This window comes from Ranitomeya imitator, chromosome 2 (assembly GCF_032444005.1).
Source record: "Ranitomeya imitator isolate aRanImi1 chromosome 2, aRanImi1.pri, whole genome shotgun sequence".
NCBI lineage: Eukaryota > Metazoa > Chordata > Amphibia > Anura > Dendrobatidae > Ranitomeya > Ranitomeya imitator.
Window position 1 is genome coordinate 174864087 of NC_091283.1, and position 21029 is coordinate 174885115.

General features: G+C 46.3%; 2 protein-coding genes across 3 annotated transcripts in view; one reads left to right on the plus strand and one right to left on the minus strand.

The window, feature by feature from the left end:
• Window positions 1–176: 176 nt before the first annotated feature.
• Window positions 177–8073, minus strand: REXO4 (REX4 homolog, 3'-5' exonuclease). Of its 2 annotated transcripts, XM_069748020.1 has the most exons (10): window positions 7943–8069; window positions 7505–7700; window positions 5388–5622; window positions 4980–5284; window positions 4532–4684; window positions 2699–2892; window positions 2531–2619; window positions 1946–2020; window positions 1166–1240; window positions 177–714 (listed from the first exon to the last, which is right to left on the minus strand). In XM_069748020.1, the coding sequence occupies exons 3-10, from the start codon at window positions 5598–5600 to the stop codon at window positions 586–588; spliced, it is 1233 nt and encodes a 410-aa protein (XP_069604121.1). In that variant the 5' UTR covers window positions 5601–5622; window positions 7505–7700; window positions 7943–8069; the 3' UTR covers window positions 177–585. The 2 variants fall into 2 exon arrangements, with proteins under 2 accessions (XP_069604121.1, XP_069604122.1); XM_069748021.1 differs by lacking the exon at window positions 7505–7700 and having other exon boundaries at window positions 7943–8073.
• Window positions 8074–8413: 340 nt separating this feature from the next.
• The window catches only part of SARDH (sarcosine dehydrogenase), an 82355-nt gene continuing 69739 nt past the window's right edge, over window positions 8414–21029 (plus strand). Inside the window, exon 1 of the mRNA XM_069748022.1 lies at window positions 8414–8907. The gene's annotated coding sequence lies outside the window, so the exon portion shown is untranslated. The remainder of the gene's footprint in view (window positions 8908–21029) is intronic.

A 21029-nucleotide genomic window follows, 5' to 3' on the forward strand; every position in this document is an offset into this window, starting at 1 on the left:
ACCTATACGTCACATGGTAATTATTGTGAAGACGCATTTGCATAGTTTACATATGTGCGATATCTTTCTATCACATGGATATGCAACAGTACGAACGAGAACCTAGTATAAAACCACCCATTATAGAGTTTTCTATCAGTAAATATTCCTATAAACGGTCTATTAGAAACAATATCTCAATAAAAATAGGTACATTTATTATTTTTAGTTGCCATGTTATTTGTCAAATGCAGGGCGCCCCTGCAAATAAATTCAGTGTTACTCGTATTAACAGTGGCATATTCTGCAACTGAAAGTCTGTTTCATCCATCTGCATATGAAAGTTTTAGATGATAGGTTCCCTTTAAAAAGAAAGAGAATATCTTTACCATTTTGTGTATACAGATCCTATGCAGATGCTTTTTTTACCCGTCATTTAGGTTTATAAAGAGTTTTTAATAAAGTGAACCTAAATTTTCAGTCTTTCTTGATCTTCCGTGGATCGGACTGTGACATGTAAAGAACCAATGTACAGATTTAGATAGGGCAAGGCACGGCTTATCCATCAGTCCTCACAATACTGTCCAGTGCAGATTAGGAGGCGGTTCATGGTGGCGGTGGCAGCTTCTGTTTTCGTACTTCCGTTTTAGTTTGGCTGTATTTTGCTTTGATGGCGTTTTCCCAGTTCTTCTTCTCCATGGTGTACAACCTCATGGCAGCCTGTGCATCCTGGATCTACGATAGTGAAGAGCACAGAAGGGTTAAACAACCTGACTTATTCCATGTCCCCCTCTGGGAAGGTTGCCAGACCATAACGGAGAGCAGATAAAACATTAGATATCCAGAGGTGGGGAAAGCTACGTAAAAAGGCAACAAAACCTGGAGAGGAGAAAGAGTTTGGAAATATTGTCCCGATTTGGACAACTCGGTCCCACAAGGACCCATTGGGGTACAACTGCTGAAACCTCCAGTCATAGTCCACAAACATAAAATAACCACCTGATCCCACCAACATTGGACTTGGCAAACTTTTATGGTGGTCTTATAACCAGGACAAAGTGAGAACAGATAAAATGGGGCATAGCATGGAGAGCAGTGCAGTACAAGTGATTGTATGACATGGCGACATTGTGTCCTTCGGAGCATCTCTAGCCCAGGGAAAGCGGATGGGGAACTCGTTACTTACTGAGCAATGTTCTCCGCTCTGTACTTTTACATTTAGGATTTTCTCACACAACAGCTTCAGGGATGGCCGTGAGGACTGAAAGGAAACATAGTAACATAGTTAGTAAGGCCGAAAAAAGACATTTGTCCATCCAGTTCAGCCTATATTCCATCATAATAAATCCCCAGATCTACGTCCTTCTACAGAACCTAATAATTGTATGATACAATATTGTTCTGCTCCAGCAAGACATCCAGGCCTCTCTTGAACCCCTCGACTGAGTTCGCCATCACCACCTCCGGCATGGGACACAATGGTCAGTACATTAAAAAAAACTAAACTTATACATTCTGGAGACTTTTTAAACGAATGTGCTAAAACTGACAGTACAGCGGTGTGTTTTTTGGCATTTTCTTTTCCATAGCAAATCCCGAAAGGTGGTCATGAAATCCATGCTACAGTCCCATTTCAGCATTATTTTGCTGCTTAAAGGGATATTCCCATCTCAGATTGTTATGGCTTATCGCCAATAAATGTAGGTCCTAACCCTGTTTTTAGGATGAGGCCCAACCATTCGCACACTTTAGTTAATACACAGACTTGGCAGAAGTTCAAATTGGTGGAGGACCCCAAGTGATAAGACATGAGACCACTTCAGCTTTACAATCCCCTTTACACAAGCTTTGGTATGGGGTCTTGGCACCCGTTATCTCTATGGATGTAGAACTGCACCCTGAGGGCCGTTTTAGGCCCACGTGACATTATGTGCGACTGTCTGACTCCCGTATGATGGCATCTTACCTTCACCTTCTGTTTGAACGGTTTGTACTTCTGAGTGTCTCTTGTGGCTTTTTTAGGATGATCCAGAAAGAAAATCTGAAAAAGTAAAACAAAACTTTAAATCGCAAATCCATACACCACGGCTGCCAGGTAAGAAAATCAGCCCAGCACTGAAAATAAATAATGGTGGACGGCACCTATTATAGTTAAGGGGGGGTTCTCAGCTTCACACAATCCTTACATGGTAAAAGAAAGCAGATTAAAAAGACCCCGCACCCTGCTTGGATTCCCTGCGATCTGTGGGGAAACCAGGCAATAAATGTTTAATTTCCCTGCAGCAGCACCACAGGAGAAATGAAAAACTGCAAAGTGCCCATTCACATCAATAGGCTGCCAGTGTACTGCCGGTTCAGGTTGGATCCTCCGGAGCGAGAGTCGTCATTTGTAACCGCTCCCACTCTGACCGATAGATGAGGATCCACCAGAGCTGAGACCACTCTTATATTACGTCTCCCCGCTCCTCATTACGACATGAATATATGCCAACTGGGCACAGGGACAAGAGTTGTGTTCCTGAGAAAACCCTCAGGATGTGCCAATCGTTACCTTTAGATCATTATGGACAGCGTGGCCAACCAGGATACGTCCCTTAAGGATCTCAGATACTTCTTTTTGTACAACCTTGAAATCTTCCCCTATAAAAACACAGATGGATATCTAGATATCTATTGGGATATGTCGCAAGAGAGAAGACATGGCCCCTGGCGTCCTCACCGTTCTTAACATCCTTCGGCCTGATTCCGCTCACTGCCGTCCTGTAGTCCGTGACATGTTCTGTGGGTTTAACAAACTTATCGTAGATGCATTTCCCAAACTGGTTGACAATGGATACCCGCGCCAGGATGCTTTCTTCACCATCTGGGCCCACTCCCACCATCTCACAGTCCATGGCGACGGTTCTTGTGAGTCTGAAACAAAAAAGGCGAGAACAATGTTACACATGCTGGGAGTAGTAATGAGAGCTGTCGGTACGGACCACTCAGTCTTACAGAAGGATGGATGTAAATATAGTATACAGCAAAAAATGGCAGCCATGTATAGCAACAGCAGCAAATCCATGTCATGCAAAAGAGCAGGGTGCACTGACCGGCACAGGCTCAGTCCAGGTTGTATTCAGTGCATTTCACCTTTCCTATTAACCTTTGTCAGGCTGCATAATTTTACAACGTTAACAGGCTGCAGAGGTACAATTGTACCTTCATGTATATTTTATTGAAATTTGGCCAATATATTCTGGACCAAAACTGCAGAGATGTCACGAAATTTCAGCCCTCTACGGCTTTTCGAAAAAAAAAAAAAAGTTATTGCAATTTTAAAACGGAATAGTTACAATTGTACCTACTCAGCCAGACGAAGGTTAAAGGGTCATTACATTTATGGCGGGAGGTGGGATCCCCAACACTTATTTGGAGACCTATGACCCCTTGTCTTGCGACCACATAGAGAAGTAGAAAAAGAGAGTTGGAGTTCACTGTATTGAAGTATTTGAGAATCACGGAAACAGTCCAGGGATCTCTCCAGACCGAAGCATGTCAATTTCTCTTGCGGAGATGCAAGCCTCCGCAACAGAAATTACACCAATAGAATGCATTGGACGCGGTGAATCCGCATGGTTCTGCGAATTCACCAGCATTCAATAGATGGCAGCGCTTTGGATGCAGTGAACATGGGCACCCAGCCTAAATATCTGTTCTGCTCCTGATCTAAGGATCTCGGCTTTTAGTTGAGATGAATCTGTGCTGCACTTTATGTACACGCTCAGTAGTGAGGCAGTGCTCTGGAGTCTGTATAAAATGGAGAGATGCCGACTCCTAAAATATATAATAAATTGGGTTCAGTAGTTCAGTGCAGGATGTGCTGTAAATGTTTTCATAATAATTTGGGAAAGTTATGAAATTCCTATAGATGTCTGTGCTGTTCCTGATCTAAGGGTCTCAGTTTTTAGTTGAGATGAATCTGTGCTGCACTTTATGTACATGCTCAGCAGTGATCACGGCTGTGGGGTCAGAGTCAGGGAAATTGAGGAGTCGGAGGTTTGGCTTACCGACTCCACAACCCTGGTTACCACCAGCGATTTTCTCACACACACAAAAAACTTGCAAAGTATCTGCTATCCATTACAATGTGAAAAATCAGACAGCACATGGATGGTATCTCTGTACAGCCATCATTTTCACAAACTGACCATGACATGTGATCAGTGCGACAGACTATAAATGGGTAAATGTTCTGTCGGTGAAGAACACAGAACAAGTACTTGAATCACTGCCATCTGAATAAGGCCTAAGGTGGGCCATCCCGGCTGACCACTTATGTGCATGATGGCCTCCCGAAAGATGATGTTGGGGAGAGAAGGATCAGCCTGCTGCATTAACACCTACTCTTTTGCTCTCAGGGAAGATAAGCTGCCGCCAGAGGCGACTGGAACTTACTCCACTTTTCGCCGAACAGCATGCACGTGTATGGATAGGTGAGCATTGGGGCTGCCAGCCGACAGCTGTGTGGGTGTCATGTACAGTAAACGTGTGTCATTGTGGGTTCACTTACCCCTCAAACGCCCTGTCCTTCACTAGAACCCTGTCCACAGCATCTGATGTTTTCTCTGGCAATCCTTGCATCTGCCGTGCCATGTTACCTGCTTCTGGACCCAGCGCAGCCTCAATGTCATCCGGATCCACGTCATCAAACCAGAGGTCTATTCTGAAAAAAAATATAAAATATAAAAACACTAAATAATCTAGATATGTCCACTAATGGTTAACTGCCTCAATTCATTCATTAAATATGAATCTGGGAAAGCTGGGTGACTACCAACATGGCCGCCCATGTGTTTTCGTTGAGCCTAGTTATTGGTAGAGACTGGTCGGCTATAACACTACACAGGGAGTGGTAAAGGTGGCCATACTGGCGGTCACCCAGCTTTTCCAGGATCGGATACTGAATCGAATACTTAATATGTGATACATACACCCCACATGAAATACACAAGGCTTACTTTGGCGGCTCTGCTGTGTCTTCCTCACTTGGCTTTTTTTTAGGCTGGCGTTTATCACGTTCCTCAGGGAATTTTCTCTTCGTGGATTCTTTCCTCTTGTCGTTGGTAGCCGGCTCCATTATTGATGGTTTTTTAGGAGACGTCGGGGTCTCTTTCACATGGCCGTTGATTTTAGGAGGAGCAGTTTCAGCTGTGGGCTCAGGTTTTTCCTTCCCACTTGCTTTTTCTTCCTTCAAGCCCTTGTCCTGTTTTTTAGGGGGTTTAGTCAATGTCGGAGCAGGACTACTGTTCTCTGGTTTCAGCAACTAAAAGCACAACATTCACATGATTACATCTAGACATTATATCCTTATATATGGGACAGGTCAGTATACGACATATAGCGAGATTCTACGCATATACACTTACAGCCTGTAACATTTTCCAATTAGAAGAAAACTCCTGCGGCGTCCTGGGAGGCAACACGGGCGTCACTTTCTTAATCTTCTCTTCCTTTCCTGCGATCTTGGGATGATTTTTCCAGAATTCCTTCTTTTTCTTCCTTTTTTTGGTCTGGTTAAGGTTTTTCGTCTCCTTCATGGTTGGAGGGGCTTTGTCCTTCGCTATCGCAGCCTTTGCCATTTCTGCTCTGTCATTAATGAGTCTGGAAAGACAAAGTGCACACTTTATACACCATTAAAGAGTTAGTCGCCAAATCTTAACTTGTTCTTTCAATAATGTCAATAATATTTATTCATTTGTGCCAATATAGTCAGTTTTTCAATCTGCCCCGTTTTGCACACAAGGCCCCTCCAAAGAAGACTCTTCAGGCTCTATCTAATCCGCAGTTGCTGATGGACCCTTCCTTCTGCAGTTCCAGTGCAGTCCCAGCTGGCTTTCAGTGGAGATCTGCTCTGCCTCCAGCGCTGACATGGTCCTGTACAGTAGTCCATCAGCCTAATTTTATCTTCTGCCATTTAAAAGTTCTACATCAACATAGCTGCCTGTGTATTTTTCCATCATTCATCTGTTGGCTTGTTTCCAGCAGAGCTCAACTGTTCTGTACTCCATTCACAGATGACACAGGCAGGAATGAGCTGTCTGATGTCCGCAGATCAATGAAGTGAAACTACAAATTTCACTCTGCTGATGCACATGGCAAAGGATTATCTTCTGCCATATACATCAGTGAGGCATTTACAATTTTGTTTCAGTGGTCTGTCAGCAGCAGGTATTAAACTCGGCTCAGCCCTGCTGGTATCAGCTCTGCTGTGCACGCAGAGTGGAGTGCAGAACCATTGAGTCTTGCTGGAAACTAATAAATCAATGATTTAGATGTTATGTTGATGTGGGTGGAAGAAGATGAAATTGATCAGTCAGTGAATAGAGCACAAGTACAGACCATGCACAGATGAATAATGTAATCCAAACATCTGGAAGCCTATGCTGTTTTTCACATTCATCAGTCAGCCGGCTTGTCAGGAGCACATAGGAGAGGGAGGACCCTGCAGCATTAAGAAGCTGCTGGGAAATGTAGTTTTAGCAGATAAGAATAGGATCGCCCCATTCACATATGTGAAGCTGAATGTAATGTACCAGGGGACAAATGGAGAGAATTAAGCAGAATTTATGGTAGTAGTGATAAATAATGCAATTCTGGGAATAACCCTTTAGGGTATGTGCACACCTTGCGGATTCACGTGCTGATTTTTCTGCGCAGATTCTGAAAAATCCGCAGGTAAAATGCCCTGTGGACTTTCCGCGTTTTTTTTTTCCCACCTGCGGATTCCAATTATGGAACAGCTGTAAAACGCTGCGGAATCCGCACAAAGAATTGACATGCTGCGGAAAATAAACAGCGCAGCGTTTTGGTGCAGTATTTTCTGCCTCATGTGCACAGCGGATTTAATTTTCCATAGGTTTACATGGTACTGTACAATGCATAAAAAACTGCTGCGAATCCGCAGCCAAATCCGCAACATCTGCACATACCCTTAAAGGGAACCTGTCACCCCGTTTTTTCAGTAGGAGATAAAAATACCGTTAAATAGGGCCTGAGCTGTGCTTTACAATAGGGTATTTTTTGTCCCCTGATTCCCTACCTATGCTGCCGAAATACCTTACAAAAGTGGTCTTTTTCGCCTGTCAATCAAGCTGGTCAGGTCAGATGGGCGTGGTCACAGCGCTGTTTCTCCCCCCACATCTTGCTTATGTTCCCGTTGGTGGCGTAGTGCTTCTCGCATGCGCAAGTGCCGAATGCACTGCGCAGCTGTAGAAAAAGAGCGCGCTCGCCGCTATTCAGCAGTTTCTCGGCTTCAGGAAAATGGCCGCCGCGATGTCCATCTGCGCACGCGCGGCATCCCGCGGCCATTTTCCTGAAGCCCCGGGAAGCAGGAGACTCCATCTGCGCACGCACGGCCTCAGGAAGATGGCCGCGCCCACCGAGAAACCGCTGAATAGCGGCGAACGCGCTCTTTTTCTACAGCTGCGCAGTGCATTCGCCATAGAGTTGGCGTGGTGTGTCGGCCATGAGAACCGCATCTTACCTGACGATGTCCGCAGCTCTTCTCTTGATTAACTGTCCTGGAGCAATGTCCGGATGGTCAACAGAGGAGCCGCGGAGGCCGGGAGGTAGGAGGCGGCTCTCAGGGCTCCCATCTGGCGGCCACAGGCTACTGACAATTCGCACCAATTCCAGTCTGGTCGTGTAATACCAGGCACGGCCTAAAGGACGAGGGGGCGCTGTACACAAATACACGAAGCAAAAGGAGAAGTGAATCGGTGTCATAAATATATATATATAGGGTCTTCCCCATTAACACTAAGTAACATTTTGAACGACTCAAACATGGCCAAGGCCGAAAAGAAAAAAAAACAAATATGTGCCCCCTTCCCCCATATATAATGCGACCCCACCAAAAATGAAAGGCAACAATGTGTGATATAATGCACCAAGTGTCAGCAGCTGCAGGGACTGTACTCACACGTGACACGGCTCAGCTCCTCCACAACTTTATGCCTCCCAAGTGAAGTGAACACGAAGCATGGTTACACCGGAAGCTGGCGGGCACATAACCCGCTCCGACCTGAAACTACAACTAGAACTCTAGTTCCTGGTAAGAAAAGCGCACGCATGCGCTCTCGGCTGTTTTTTTTTTTTTCTTTTTCTTTTTCTTCTTTTCTTGACATGCGCGCTCGTTTGCTTGCATACGCCCGCCACCTGCTGGCCATTGTGAAGATGACGGGGGAGTGCTGACGAGAATGTGTCATAGAAGTGTGCCCTCAACGTGCCAAAAATGTGCCCAGAGCCGTACTTTGTCCACACAGAGGAAAATACTGCAGGCACAATGCCCGTAGTGCGCTTCCATTATGCCAGACAGTAGCCATAGTGTGTTTACGCCGTGCAAACAGTGCCATGTTGTGCCAAAAAGTTCCCAGAGAGCCACAGTGTGCCCACATGGAGGAAATCCTGCCCTCATGGTGCCATAGTGTGCCTACATCGTGTCAGTCACCCACAGTGTTATATTGTGCCCACATAGTGCCATGCAGTGCCCATGCAGGTCCTGCAGACCCCTAAGGGCTTATTCACACGTGACAGATTGCTGCAGAATTTCCTGAAACTGAAAATCTGTCACATTCTCTTTTTTTTTTTTGTGCGAGTGCAGCTTTGGTCCCTGCAGTTTCCTGGAGCTCCAATCTGCCCTCTCAGGCCTGATGTAGGTTAATATTTATTCGCCGCAATAGTTCTGCAGAGGTGTAAAGTCCATTGGACGCGTCGTATGTGGCGATACGCTCGGATACGGCGATACGCTCGGATACATCCACTCCGCTGCAATGTTCCATGAAACCAATCCACGGTATGTGGAAGGGGAGAAGACACCCGCGTACGCGGCGCTCTGCAGAACTTCATGTGGAGATGCCCCATTTGGCGCAGCAGTAAAACACTAAGGTTAGTTGTGATTTTTCCAGGGGTCCGAAAATGTATTATTATTATTAATTTGCTTCCAAAATGTATAGTTAATAAACTTTATAAATAATCTTAAACATTATTGACGATTTTGCTGCTGCAGAGCGTCTATAAGCCCTTTGGATGTGCACAAAAAAAACATACAAATCTGACAGATCTCCTGCTTCTGGTTCTCTCTGCCAGAGCCGGCTCCAGGTTTTCGAGGGCCCCGGGCTAAAGAGTCTCAGTGGGCCCCCCTCCCTTTAACACATACCCCGATTTATGATCCACAGATACGGCAGAGAAATGTATAGTACAATGCCAGATTTCACTTCTTACATGAGTGACAGCTATTGTAGATTCTGCAGTGTATATATACAGGAGGAAAGGTGCTGTGCAGTGTATATATACAGGAGAGGTGCTGTGCAGTGTATATATACAGGAGGAAAGGTGCTGTGCAGTGTATATATACAGGAGAGGTGCTTTTCTGTTTTGAGTTTTTCTATGAAACAAAGACTTTTCTACATAAACAACGTTGTTTGGTTTTGCGGCCCCAACAGATCTGTGCTACAAAGTAACAGGCGGCTCGGGCATTAATGAGGGACCTGATGCTGAATCCTTTCCACACACCCTAATGACCCAATTAGTGCCCCGTCATTAGAAGCTCATTAAACGCCTCCCTGTCCCGAGCAGTCATGTACAGTATGGGGGGATCCTGCAGCCCACCCCCTGACTGCTCCATACCATACACTGCCCTCTGTCGCGCTCACTATTATCCTGTGCATTTCTCCTTCATCGTTACCCCATGTTACACTTGTCACCCCCCACTACAGAGTAGCAGGGCAGCCAATGTCACCCCCTCCTGGACCCTAATGGCAGCAGGAAATGTCTGCTCCTCTATTGGGTTGGAACCTGATTTAATCAAGGAATAATGTGGATTTGTTGCCGGTGGCTGCAGGGGAAGGGTTAAGTGATGCCATGTCCGTGGTGGGAGCAGTGGCAGCTGCTGGGACCTGGACAGAGACAACCAATGTTGCTGTGACTGCACAGTGTGACCTGGAGGAGAGAAGCTGAGACTCCGGAGCAGAAATCACCCACATGCCAGCACTGGGCAGAGTCCCTCCAGTCACCAGCATGGGGCCACGGGGCCCCAACATACAGCCCACAGCTCAGTTTTATCCATGGCAGCAGCTCCCCTTCCTCCTGGCATCTGGTTAACCCCATTTATGGGGGTCGGATTGTTATCTTTAAGGTTTAGCAATAACCTTCATACAGATGGGAAGGGGTTAAGCTTCTTCCTACCCCACTGGTGCAGGTTTGGTGCAGTATGCATGTATTCTGGGAGAGCTGGGCGGCTACAGGCTGCACCCCACCAGCTGCTCCTCCAGACATCACCCACATTTTTAGGCAGCGGAGACAGACAGCAGCAGACTGAGCCACAACTGCAACCACTACTGGATACCTTTGCCCTCAGGCACTAGTAGGACAGAGCTCCTCCGGAATCTGCCTGATAAACTTCAGCACTGTCTGCAGCCAGCCAGGGGGGAGAGCAGAGAACGTGCTCTCTCCGCCCACAATGTCACACTGGCTGCCTTCTGTTAACCCCTATGTGTGCCTGCCTGGCTGCACTGACTGAGTGAGAAGATGCTTGTGTCAGAGCTGGCACATAGGGGTTAAGAGAACGCAGCCAGCAGTGACTTTGTGGGGGGAGAGAGCATGTTATCTCCTGCTCTGCTCTCCCAGCTGTATCTATGACAGCATGAGTGGGCCCCCCTCTCTCCCCAGGGCCCCGGCATTTGCCCGGTGTGCCGGGTGCTGACGCCGGCCCTGCTCTCTGCTCTCGGTGTTAGATTTATCAGCAATGAGGGGGATTGTACAGTGATTTCCACAGTGCGGACAGAGAGGAAAGTATCTACAGTCCCTGGGAGGGCAGAAAATAAAGTTGTAGATAAGTTCAGGATAGAAGCATTTGATGATGGCAGTCCCATGGATACACACAGACCTCACATTCAGAAAAAAAATCTGACAGTAAGAGTAGGTTGCACAATGGATATGAAGATTGACAGCTGAAACATGGTGCAATGTTATTAACTAAAAGCAAACATTAATGTGTACAATTATATATTTTTCTATGTCAAAGGTGTTCATAGCCTTTAACTAATTTTGACTTTAGTGTAATGTCTCCAGAAGTATGTGAACCCCATTGAGAATGATAACTTGCAGTCATGTACAGCATACCTCCCAACTTTTGAAGATGGGAAAGAGGGACAAAGTTTGCGGCGCGGCAAATTTTAGGCCACGCCTCTGACCACACCCATTCACAACTAGTCACACCCATATCCACGTCCCAACCACACCCATTTAGCACTGCTGATCAAACTGTTTGATAAAGAATAATTATAAACAAAAAAATATGGCTACACAGTGCTCCATACTGTATAATGGCCACACAGTGCTCCATATTGTATAAAGGCCCCACAGTGCTCCATACTGTATAATGGCCACACATGATGCTCTATACTGTATAATGGCCCCACATGATGCTCAATACTGTATAATGCCCACACATGATGCTCCATACTGTATAATGGCCACACAGTGCTCCATATTGTATAATGCCCACACATGATGCTCCATACTGTATAATGGCCACACAGTGCTCCATACTGTATAATGGCCACACAGTGCTCCATACTGTATAATGGCCGCACATGATGATCTATACTGTATATTAGCTGCACATGATGCTCCATACTATATAATGGCCACACATGATGCTCAATACTGTATATTGGCGGCACATGATACTTCGTACCGTATAATGGCCGCACATAGCTACTCCTACACATGCGGCTGTGCTCCGTACACTTTGCACACATGGCTCCGATCCGTACACATGGCTCCACTCCATACACCTCATACACACGCGGCTCCGCTCCTTACACCTCGTACACATTCAGCTCCGCTCCATACACCTCATACACACACGGCTTCGCTCCGTACACCTCGTACACATTCAGCTCCGCTCCGTACACCTCATACATATTCAGCTCCGCTCCATACACCTCGTACACACACGGCTCCGCTCCATACACCTCGTACACGCACGGCTCTGCTACATCCACACTGTAAACACCTCCTGATCCCACACATAACAGGCAGCTTACTTACCTCATCCAGCAGCACCATGGCAAGTTGGCAACCAGCACACCCGAGTCCTGCAATCCACGGAGGTCCCGATCATGTGACCTCTGACTCCTCCCCCTGTGACCTTCTCACAGGTCCTGTGCGCACAGAGCAGCCGAATATGTGGTGTGCTTTGCTCAGGCTGCTCTGCGGGTGCGCGATGAGGCTGACCGCCTGATATTGCAGCACACCTCCTAACCACTGCGGGACAACTAATGTGGACAGTCCCGCTGGATCTGGGATGGTTGGGAGGTATGATGTACAGTGCATAGTAGGGTTGTGATCCAAGTAACTTGTGGAGTAGTAATCATCAGTTATAGGGTGCCAGTTCATTATGACCCTATCACATCTCATATCCTGCCCTTTCCACACCCTGAATGGTCAGTTCCATGCTATGATGTGGTAGTTTGAAAAGGAGTCAGAGGCTGGGTCACATCATAGTAACATAGTTGGCAAGGCCGAAAAAAGACATTTGTCCATCCAGTTCAGCCTATATTCCATCAGAATAAATCCCCAGATCTACGTCCTTCTACAGAACCTAATAATTGTATGATACAATATTGTTCTGCTCCAGGAAGACATCCAGGCCTCTCTTGAACCCCTCGACTGAGTTCGCCATCACCACCTCCTCAGGCAAGCAATTCCAGATTCTCACTGCCCTAACAGTAAAGAATCCTCTTCTATGTTGGTTGGAAAACCTTCTCTCCTCCAGACACAGAGAATGCCCCCTTGTGACCGTCACCACCTTCCTTGGTATAAACAGATCCTCGGAGAGATAATTGTACTCCATGTCTAACCAGGGATTTGTACAGAGGCAGAATAATGCTCTCATCATGTGTATCCAGACCTCTTTTAACCCCTTCCCGACCTGTGACACAGCGTATGCGTCATGAAAGTCGGTGCCAATCCGACCTGTGACGCATATGCTGTGTCACAGAAAGATCGCGTCCCTGCAGATCGGGTGAAAGGGTTAACTCCCATTTCATCCGATCTGCAGGGACAGGGGGAGTGGTAGTTTAGCCCAGGGGGGGTGGCTTCACCCCCTCGTGGCTACGATCGCTCTGATTGGCTATTGAAAGTGAAACTGCAAATCAGAGCGATTTGTAATATTTCACCCATTATAACGGGTGAAATATTACAATCCAGCCATGGCCGATGCTGCAATATCATCGGCCATGGCTGGAAATACTAGTGTGCCCCCACCCCACCCCACCGATCGCCCCCCCAGCCCCCCGATCTGGCCGGTACACTGCTCCGGCTCCCCTCCATCCAGTGCTCCGCTCCCCCCCGTGCTCTTGTCCGCTCCCCCCGTGCTCCAATCACCCCCCCGTGCTCCAATCACCCCCCCCTGCATTCAGATCCCCCCCCCGTGCTCCGTTCCACCCCCCATGCTCCGTTCCAGCCCCCCGTGCTCCGTTCCACGCCCCCCGTGCTCCGTTCCACGCCTGCCGCGCTCCGATTCCCCCCCCCGTGCTCCGATCCCCCCCCCCGTGCTCCGATCCCCCCCCCCGTGGTCCCCCCCCACCCCATCATACTTACCGATCCAGCCGGGGTCCCGTCCGTCTTCTCCCTGGGCGCCGCCATCTTCCAAAATGGCGGGCGCATGCGCAGTGCGCCCGCCGAATCTGCCGGCCGGCAGATTCGTTCCAAAGTGCATTTTGATCACTGAGATAGATTATATCTCAGTGATCAAAATAAAAAAAAATAATACATGACCCCCCCCCTTTGTCACCCCCATAGGTAGGGACAATAAAAAAATAAAGAAATTTTTTTTTTCCACTAATGTTAGAATAGGGTTAGGGTTAGGGGTAGGGTTAGGGGTAGGGTTAGGGTTAGGGCTAGGGTTAGGGGTAGGGTTAGGTTTAGGGTTAGGGCTAGGGTTAGGGCTAGGGGTAGGGTTAGGGGTAGGGTTAGGACTAGGGTTAGGGTTAGGGCTAGGGTTAGGGCTAGGGTTAGGGCTAGGGTTAGGGGTAGGGCTAGGGTTAGGGGTAGGGTTAGGGTTAGGGTTTCGGTATGTGCACACGTATTCTGGTCCTCTGCGGATTTTTCCGCTGCGGATTTGATAAATCCGCAGTGCTAAACCGCTGCGGATTTATGGCGGATTTACCGCGTTTTTTTCTGCGCATTTCACTGCGGTTTTACAATTGCGATTTTCTATTTGAGCAGTTGTAAAACCGCTGCGGAATCCGCACAAAGAAGTGACATGCTGCGGAATGTAAACCGCTGCGTTTCCGTGCAGTTTTTCCGCAGCATGTATACAGCGATTTTTGTTTCCCGTAGGTTTACATTGAACTGTAAACTCATGGGAAACTGCTGCGGATCTGCAGCGTTTTCCGCAGCGTGTGCACATACCTTTAGAATTAGGCTATGTTCACACGGTGCGGATTTGGCTGCGGATTGGCCGCTGCGGATTCGCAGCAGTGTTCCATCAGGTGTACAGTACCATGTAAACATATGAAAAACCAAATCCGCTGTGCCCATGGTGCAGAAAATACCGCGCGGAAACGCTGCGTTGTATTTTCCGCAGCATGTCAATTCTTTGTGCGGATTCCGCGGCTTTTTACACCTGTTCCTCAATAGGAATCCGCAGGTGAAATCCGCACAAAAAACACTGGAAATCCGCGGAAAATCCGCAGGTAAAACGCAGTGCCTTTTACCCGCGGATTTTTCAAAAATGGTGCGGAAATATCTCACACGAATCCGCAACGTGGGCACATAGCCTTAGGGTTAGGGTTGGAATTAGGGTTGTGGTTAGGGTTGTGATTAGGGTTATGGCTACAGTTGGGATTAGGGTTAGGGGTGTGGGGGGGTTAGTGTTGGAGGTAGAATTGAGGGGTTTCCACTGTTTAGGCACATCAGGGGTCTCCAAACGCAACATGGCGCCACCATTGATTCCAGCCAATCTCGTATTCAAAAAGTCAAATGGTGCTCCCTCACTTCCGAGCCCTGAAGTGTGCCCAAACAGTGGTTTACCCCCACATATGGGGTATCAGTGTACTCAGGATAAACTGCGCAACAATTATTGGGGTCCAATTTCTCCTGTTACCCTTGTGAATCTAAAAAAATGCTTGCTAAAACATCATTTTTGAGGAAAGAAAAATGATTTTTTATTTTCACGGCTCTGCGTTGTAAACGTCTGTGAAGCACTTGGGGGTTCAAAGTGCTCACCACATATCTAGATAAGTTCCTTGGGGGGTCTAGTTTCTAAAATGGGGTCACTTGTGGGGGGTTTCTACTGTTTAGGCACACCAGGGGCTCTGCAAACGCAATGTGACGCCCGCAGACCATTCCATCAAAGTCTGCATTTCAAAAGTCACTACTTCCCTTCTGAGCCCCGACGTGTGCCCAAACAGTGGTTTACCCCCACACATGGGGTATCAGCGTACTCAGGAGAAACTGGACAACAACTATTGGGGTCCAATTTCTCCTGTTACCCTTGGGAAAATAAAAAATTCTGGGCTAAATAATTATTTTTGAGGAAAGAAAACGTATTTATTATTTTCACGGCTCTGCATTATAAACTTCTATGAAGCACTTGGGGGTTCAAAGTGCTCACCACACATCTAGATAAGTTCCTTTGGGGGTCTAGTTTCCAAAATGGGGTCACTTGTGGGGGGTTTCTACTATTAAGCCACATCAGGGGCTCTGCAAACGCAACGTGACGCCCACAGAGCATTCCATCAAAGTCTGCATTTCAAAAGTCACTACTTCACTTCCGAGCCTCGGCATGTGCCCAAACAGTGATTTACCCCCACATATGGGGTATCAGCGTACTCAGGAGAAACTGGACAACAACTTTTGGGGTCAAATTTCTCCTGTTACCCTTGGGAAAATAAAAAATTGCAGGCTAAAAGATCATTTTTGAGAAAATAATTTTTTTTTTTATTTTCATGGCTCTGCGTTATAAACTTCTGTGAAGCACTTGGGGGTTTAAAGTCCTCACCACACATCTAGATTAGTTCCTTTGGGGGTCTAGTTTCCAAAATTTGGTCATTTCTGGGGGATCTCCAATGTTTAGGCACACAGGGGCTCTCCAAACGTGACATGGTGTCCGCTAATGATTGGAGCTAATTTTCCATTTAAAAAGCCAAATGGCATGCCATCCCTTCCGAGCCCTGCCGTGCGCCCAAACAGTGGTTTACCCCCACATATGGGGTATCAGCGTACTCAGGACAAACTGGACAACAATATTTGGGGTCCAATTTCTCCTATTATCCTTGGCAAATAGGAAATTCCAGGCTAAAAAATCATTTTTGAGGAAAGAAAAATTATTTTTTATTTTCATGGCTCTGCGTTATAAACTTCTGTGAAGCACCTGGGGGTTTAAAGTGCTCAATGTGCATCTAGATAAGTTCCTTGGGGGGTCCAGTTTCCAAAATGGGGTCACTTGTGGGGGCTCTCCAAACGCGACATGGTGTCCGCTAACAATTGGAGCTAATTTTCCATTCAAAAAGTCAAATGGCGCGCCTTCCCTTCCGAGCCCTGCCGAGTGCCCAAACAGTGGTTTACCCCCACATATGAGGTATCGGCGTACTCGGGAGAAATTGCCCAACAAATTTTATGATCCATTTTATCCTACTGCCCATGTGAAAATGAAAAAATTGAGGCGAAAAGAATTTTTTTGTGAAAAAAAAGTACTTTTTCATTTTTACAGATCAATTTGTGAAGCATCTGAGGGTTTAAAGTGCTCACTAGGCATCTAAATAAGTTCCTTGGGGGGTCTAGTTTCCAAAATGGGGTCACTTGTGGGGGAGCGCCAATGTTTAGGCACACAGGAGCTATCCAAACGCGACATGGTGTCCGCTAACGATGGAAATAATTTTTCATTCAAAAAGTCAAATGGCGCTCCTTCCCTTCCGAGCCTTACCATGTGCCCAAACAGTGGTTTACCCCCACATGTGAGGTATTGGTGTACTCAGGAGAAATTGCCCAACACATTTTAGGATCCATTTTATCCTGTTGCCCATGTGAAAATGAAAAAATTGAGGCTAAAATAATTTTTTTGTGAAAAAAAAGTACTTTTTCATTTTTACGGATCAATTTGTGAAGCACCTGGGGGTTCAAAGTGCTCACTATGCATCTAGATAAGTTCCTTGGGGCGTCTAGTTTCCAAAATGGGGTCACTTGTGGGGGAGCTCCAATTTTTAGGCACACGGGTGCTCTCCAAACGTGACATGGTGTCCGCTAAAGAGTGGAGCCAATTTTTGATTCAAAAAGTCAAATGGTGCTCCTTCCCTTCCAAGCCCTGCCGTGCGCCCAAACAGTGGTTTACCCCCACATATGAGGTATCAGCGTACTCAGGACAAATTGGACAACAACTTCCGTGGTTCAGTTTCTCCTTTTACCATTGGGAAAATAAAAAAACTGTTGCTAAAAGATAATTTTTGTGACTAAAAAGTTAAATGTTCATTTTTTCCTTCCTTGTTGCTTCTGCTGCTGTGAAGCACCTGAAGGGTTAATAAACTTCTTGAATGTGGTTTTGAGTACCTTGAGGGGTGCATTTTTTAGAATGGTGTCACTTTTGGGTATTTTCAGCCATATAGACCCCTCAAACTGACTTCAAATGTGAGGTGGTCCCTAAAAAAAATGGTTTTGTAAATTTCGTTGTAAAAATGACAAATCGCTGGTCAAATTTTAACCCTTATAACTTCCTAACAAAAAAAAATTTTGTTTCCAAAATTGTGCTGATGTAAAGTAAACATGTGGGAAATGTTATTTATTAACTATTTTGTGTCACATATCTCTCTGGTTTAACAGAATAACAATTCAAAATGTGAAAATTGCGAAATTGTCGCCAAATTTCCGTTTTTATCACAAATAAACGCAGAATTTATTGACCTAAATTTACCACTAACATGAAGCCCAATATGTCACGAAAAAACAATCTCAGAACCGCTAGGATCCGTTGAAGCGTTCCTGAGTTATTACCTCATAAAGGGACACTGGTCAGAATTGCAAAAAACGGCAAGGTCTTTAAGGTCAAAATAGGCTGGGTCATGAAGGGGTTAATGCACCCCATGATCCTGTTTGCCTTGGCAGCTGCTGCCTGGCACTGGCTGCTCCAGGTAAGTTTATCATTAACTAGGATCCCCAAGTCCTTCTCCCTGTCAGATTTACCCAGTGGTTTCCCGTTCAGTGTGTAATGGTGATATTGATTACTTCTTCCCATGTGTATAACCTTACATTTATCATTGTTAAACCGCATCTGCCACCTCTCGTCCCAAGTTTCCAACTTACCCAGATCCATCTGTAGCAGAATACTATCTTCTCTTGTAATGACTGCTTTACATAGATTTGTATCATCTGCAAATATCAAGATTTTACTGTGTAAACCTTCTACCAGATCGGATAGGAGCCACTTGAGCTGGAGCCCCTTTTTTGTGGACCTCATGGAGGCTCCACTATAGTGTATGTACCCTTGACCTTGCCAATATATTAAGAATTATTATTATACATTTTTATAGCACCATTTATTCCATGGTGCTTTACATGTGAACGGGGCAAATATAGAACAAGTACAATAAACATGAGTAAAACAAGGCACACAGGTACATTAGGAGGGAGGACCCTGCCCGTGAGGGCTCACAGTCTACAGGGGATGGGTGAGGATACACTAGGAGAGGGTAGAGCTGGTCATACGGCTTTCAGTAGACTGAGGATCACTGCAGGCTGTAGGCTTGTCGGAAGAGGTGGGTCTTCAGGTTCCTTTTGAAGGTTTCCGTGGTAGGCGAGAGTCTGATGTGTTGGGGTATTTTGAGTCCTAACTATCCTTGGCTTGTATCCTGGACTTCTCAACCTGAACCCAAGGGACTCCCGTCAGAAAATGCAAATATTCATTTTCTTGAATCTTATGGACCAGAGTTACAAGTCAATGTGAAATTCCCCAAAAAAGCAGTCATCTTTTGTTGCATAGATTTTGTAAAATTGTTTTGGCCAGGATGTATCCATGTTCCTCCACTGTGTCTTCACTCTCCTGTATCCATCCATAATATAATGAGCACGTGTGTAGTCAGCCCCAGACAGACCCCAAAATCCTCATTTGATCCTCTCCAGACCCTCAGACGTCACATTTGGCAATGAAACACCATCCATCCATCCCCAAATAAATTAATGTAAAATAGCACAATAAATCCCAGACCCCACATCCAGCCAGACGCAGGAGGCCGCTTCCAAGCTGGATCACATCTCCGCAGTTATTGTTGTCTAGATGGCTCTGGTCCAGTCCTCGGAGCGTCTACCTGGGAGGATGACAGCCGATGGCCAGAGCCAACATCTGCATTGTTAATGTCAAGCCATGAGCTCATTGTCCCGGCTCCTCACACCTGCAGGACACCGGCGCCAAATATTGCAAAAATGACATTTATCCGAGAAGTTTTATTTACTCCCGGGAAGGAAGATCTGGTGAAGAAGTATTAGGCTGATTTATGGAGTCGTAAAGCAGACCACCATTAGTAACATCTCTGTGCACAGCACGGCTTGACCTCTCCCGATACACAAGGGCCGACTGACCCATCATTGGTAACACCCAAGTATCTGGAGGAAGCCCACCCAATCTTCAGTGCCATCTATGTGCGGTCTGTTTGCTGGGAGAACCTTGGGATATGGTTTTCTTCTTTTGCATATATTGACACCGTGATGGTAAAAATGGATGGGGGGGGGGGGAAGGTGTGAATTCCGCCTATAGGTGCATTGACCTGACAGTACTTTATGGTCCGTGTTACAGTCCGACTTTCTGATACACACTATTAGGCTGCCGTCACACTATCAGTATTTGGTCAGTATTTTACATCCGTATTTGTAAGCCCAAACCAGGAGTGGAACAAATAGAGGAAAAGTATAATAGAAACATATGCACCACTTCTGTATTTATCACCCACTCCTGGTTTTGGCTACAAATATTGATGTAAAATACTGACCAAATACTGAACGTGTGACTGCAGCCTTAGGCTGGGGTCCCATCGCCTAAAGGTACCTTCACACTAAACGATATCGCTAGCGATCCGTGACGTTGCAGCGTCCTCGCTAGCGATATCGTTCAGTTTGACACGCAGCAGCGATCAGAATCCTGCTGTGATGTCGCTGGTCGGGGCTAGAAGGCCAGACCTTTCTTTGGTCGCTGGCTCTCCCGCTGACATCGCTGAATCGGCGTGTGTGACACCGATTCAGCGATGTCTTCGCTGGTAACCAGGGTAAACATCGGGTTACTAAGGGCCGCATTTAGTAACCCGATGTTTACCCTGGTTACCATCCTAAAAGTAAAAAAACCAAACGCTTCATACTTACCTTCCGCTGTCTGTCCTCGGCGCTCTGCTTTCCTGCACTGACTGTGAGCACAGCGGCCGGAAAGCACAGCAGTGACGTCACCGCTCTGCTTTCCGGCCGCTGTTCTCACAGCCAGTGCAGAGAAGCAGAGTGCCGGGGACAGACAGCGGTAGGTACAGTGGGGCAAAAAAGTATTTAGTCAGTCAGCAATAGTGCAAGTTCCACCACTTAAAAAGATGAGAGGCGTCTGTAATTTACATCATAGGTAGACCTCAACTATGGGAGACAAACTGAGAAAAAAAAATCCAGAAAATCACATTGTCTGTTTTTTTAACATTTTATTTGCATATTATGGTGGAAAATAAGTATTTGGTCAGAAACAAAATTTCATCTCAATACTTTGTAATATATCCTTTGTTGGCAATGACAGAGGTCAAACGTTTTCTGTAAGTCTTCACAAGGTTTTCACACACTGTTGTTGGTATGTTGGCCCATTCCTCCATGCAGATCTCCTCTAGAGCAGTGATGTTTTTGGCTTTTTGCTTGGCAACACAGACTTTCAACTCCCTGCAAAGGTTTTCTATAGGGTTGAGATCTGGAGACTGGCTAGGCCACTCCAGGACCTTGAAATGCTTCTTACGAAGCCACTCCTTCGTTGCCCTGGCGGTGTGCTTTGG

What these genes read in the sequence shown, in the direction of transcription:
- REXO4 (XM_069748021.1), bottom strand. Translation starts at nt 5,600, where the DNA reads ATGGCAAAGGCTGCGATAGCGAAGGACAAAGCCCCTCCAACCATGAAG. An exon ending in AAGGACAGGGCGTTTGAGGG is followed by an intron (nt 2,893 to 4,531) that starts GTAAGTGAACCC and finishes TTTTTGTTTCAG; the next exon opens with ACTCACAAGAACCGTCGCCA. An exon ending in CTGTCCATAATGATCTAAAG is followed by an intron (nt 2,021 to 2,530) that starts GTAACGATTGGC and finishes TTACTTTTTCAG; the next exon opens with ATTTTCTTTCTGGATCATCC.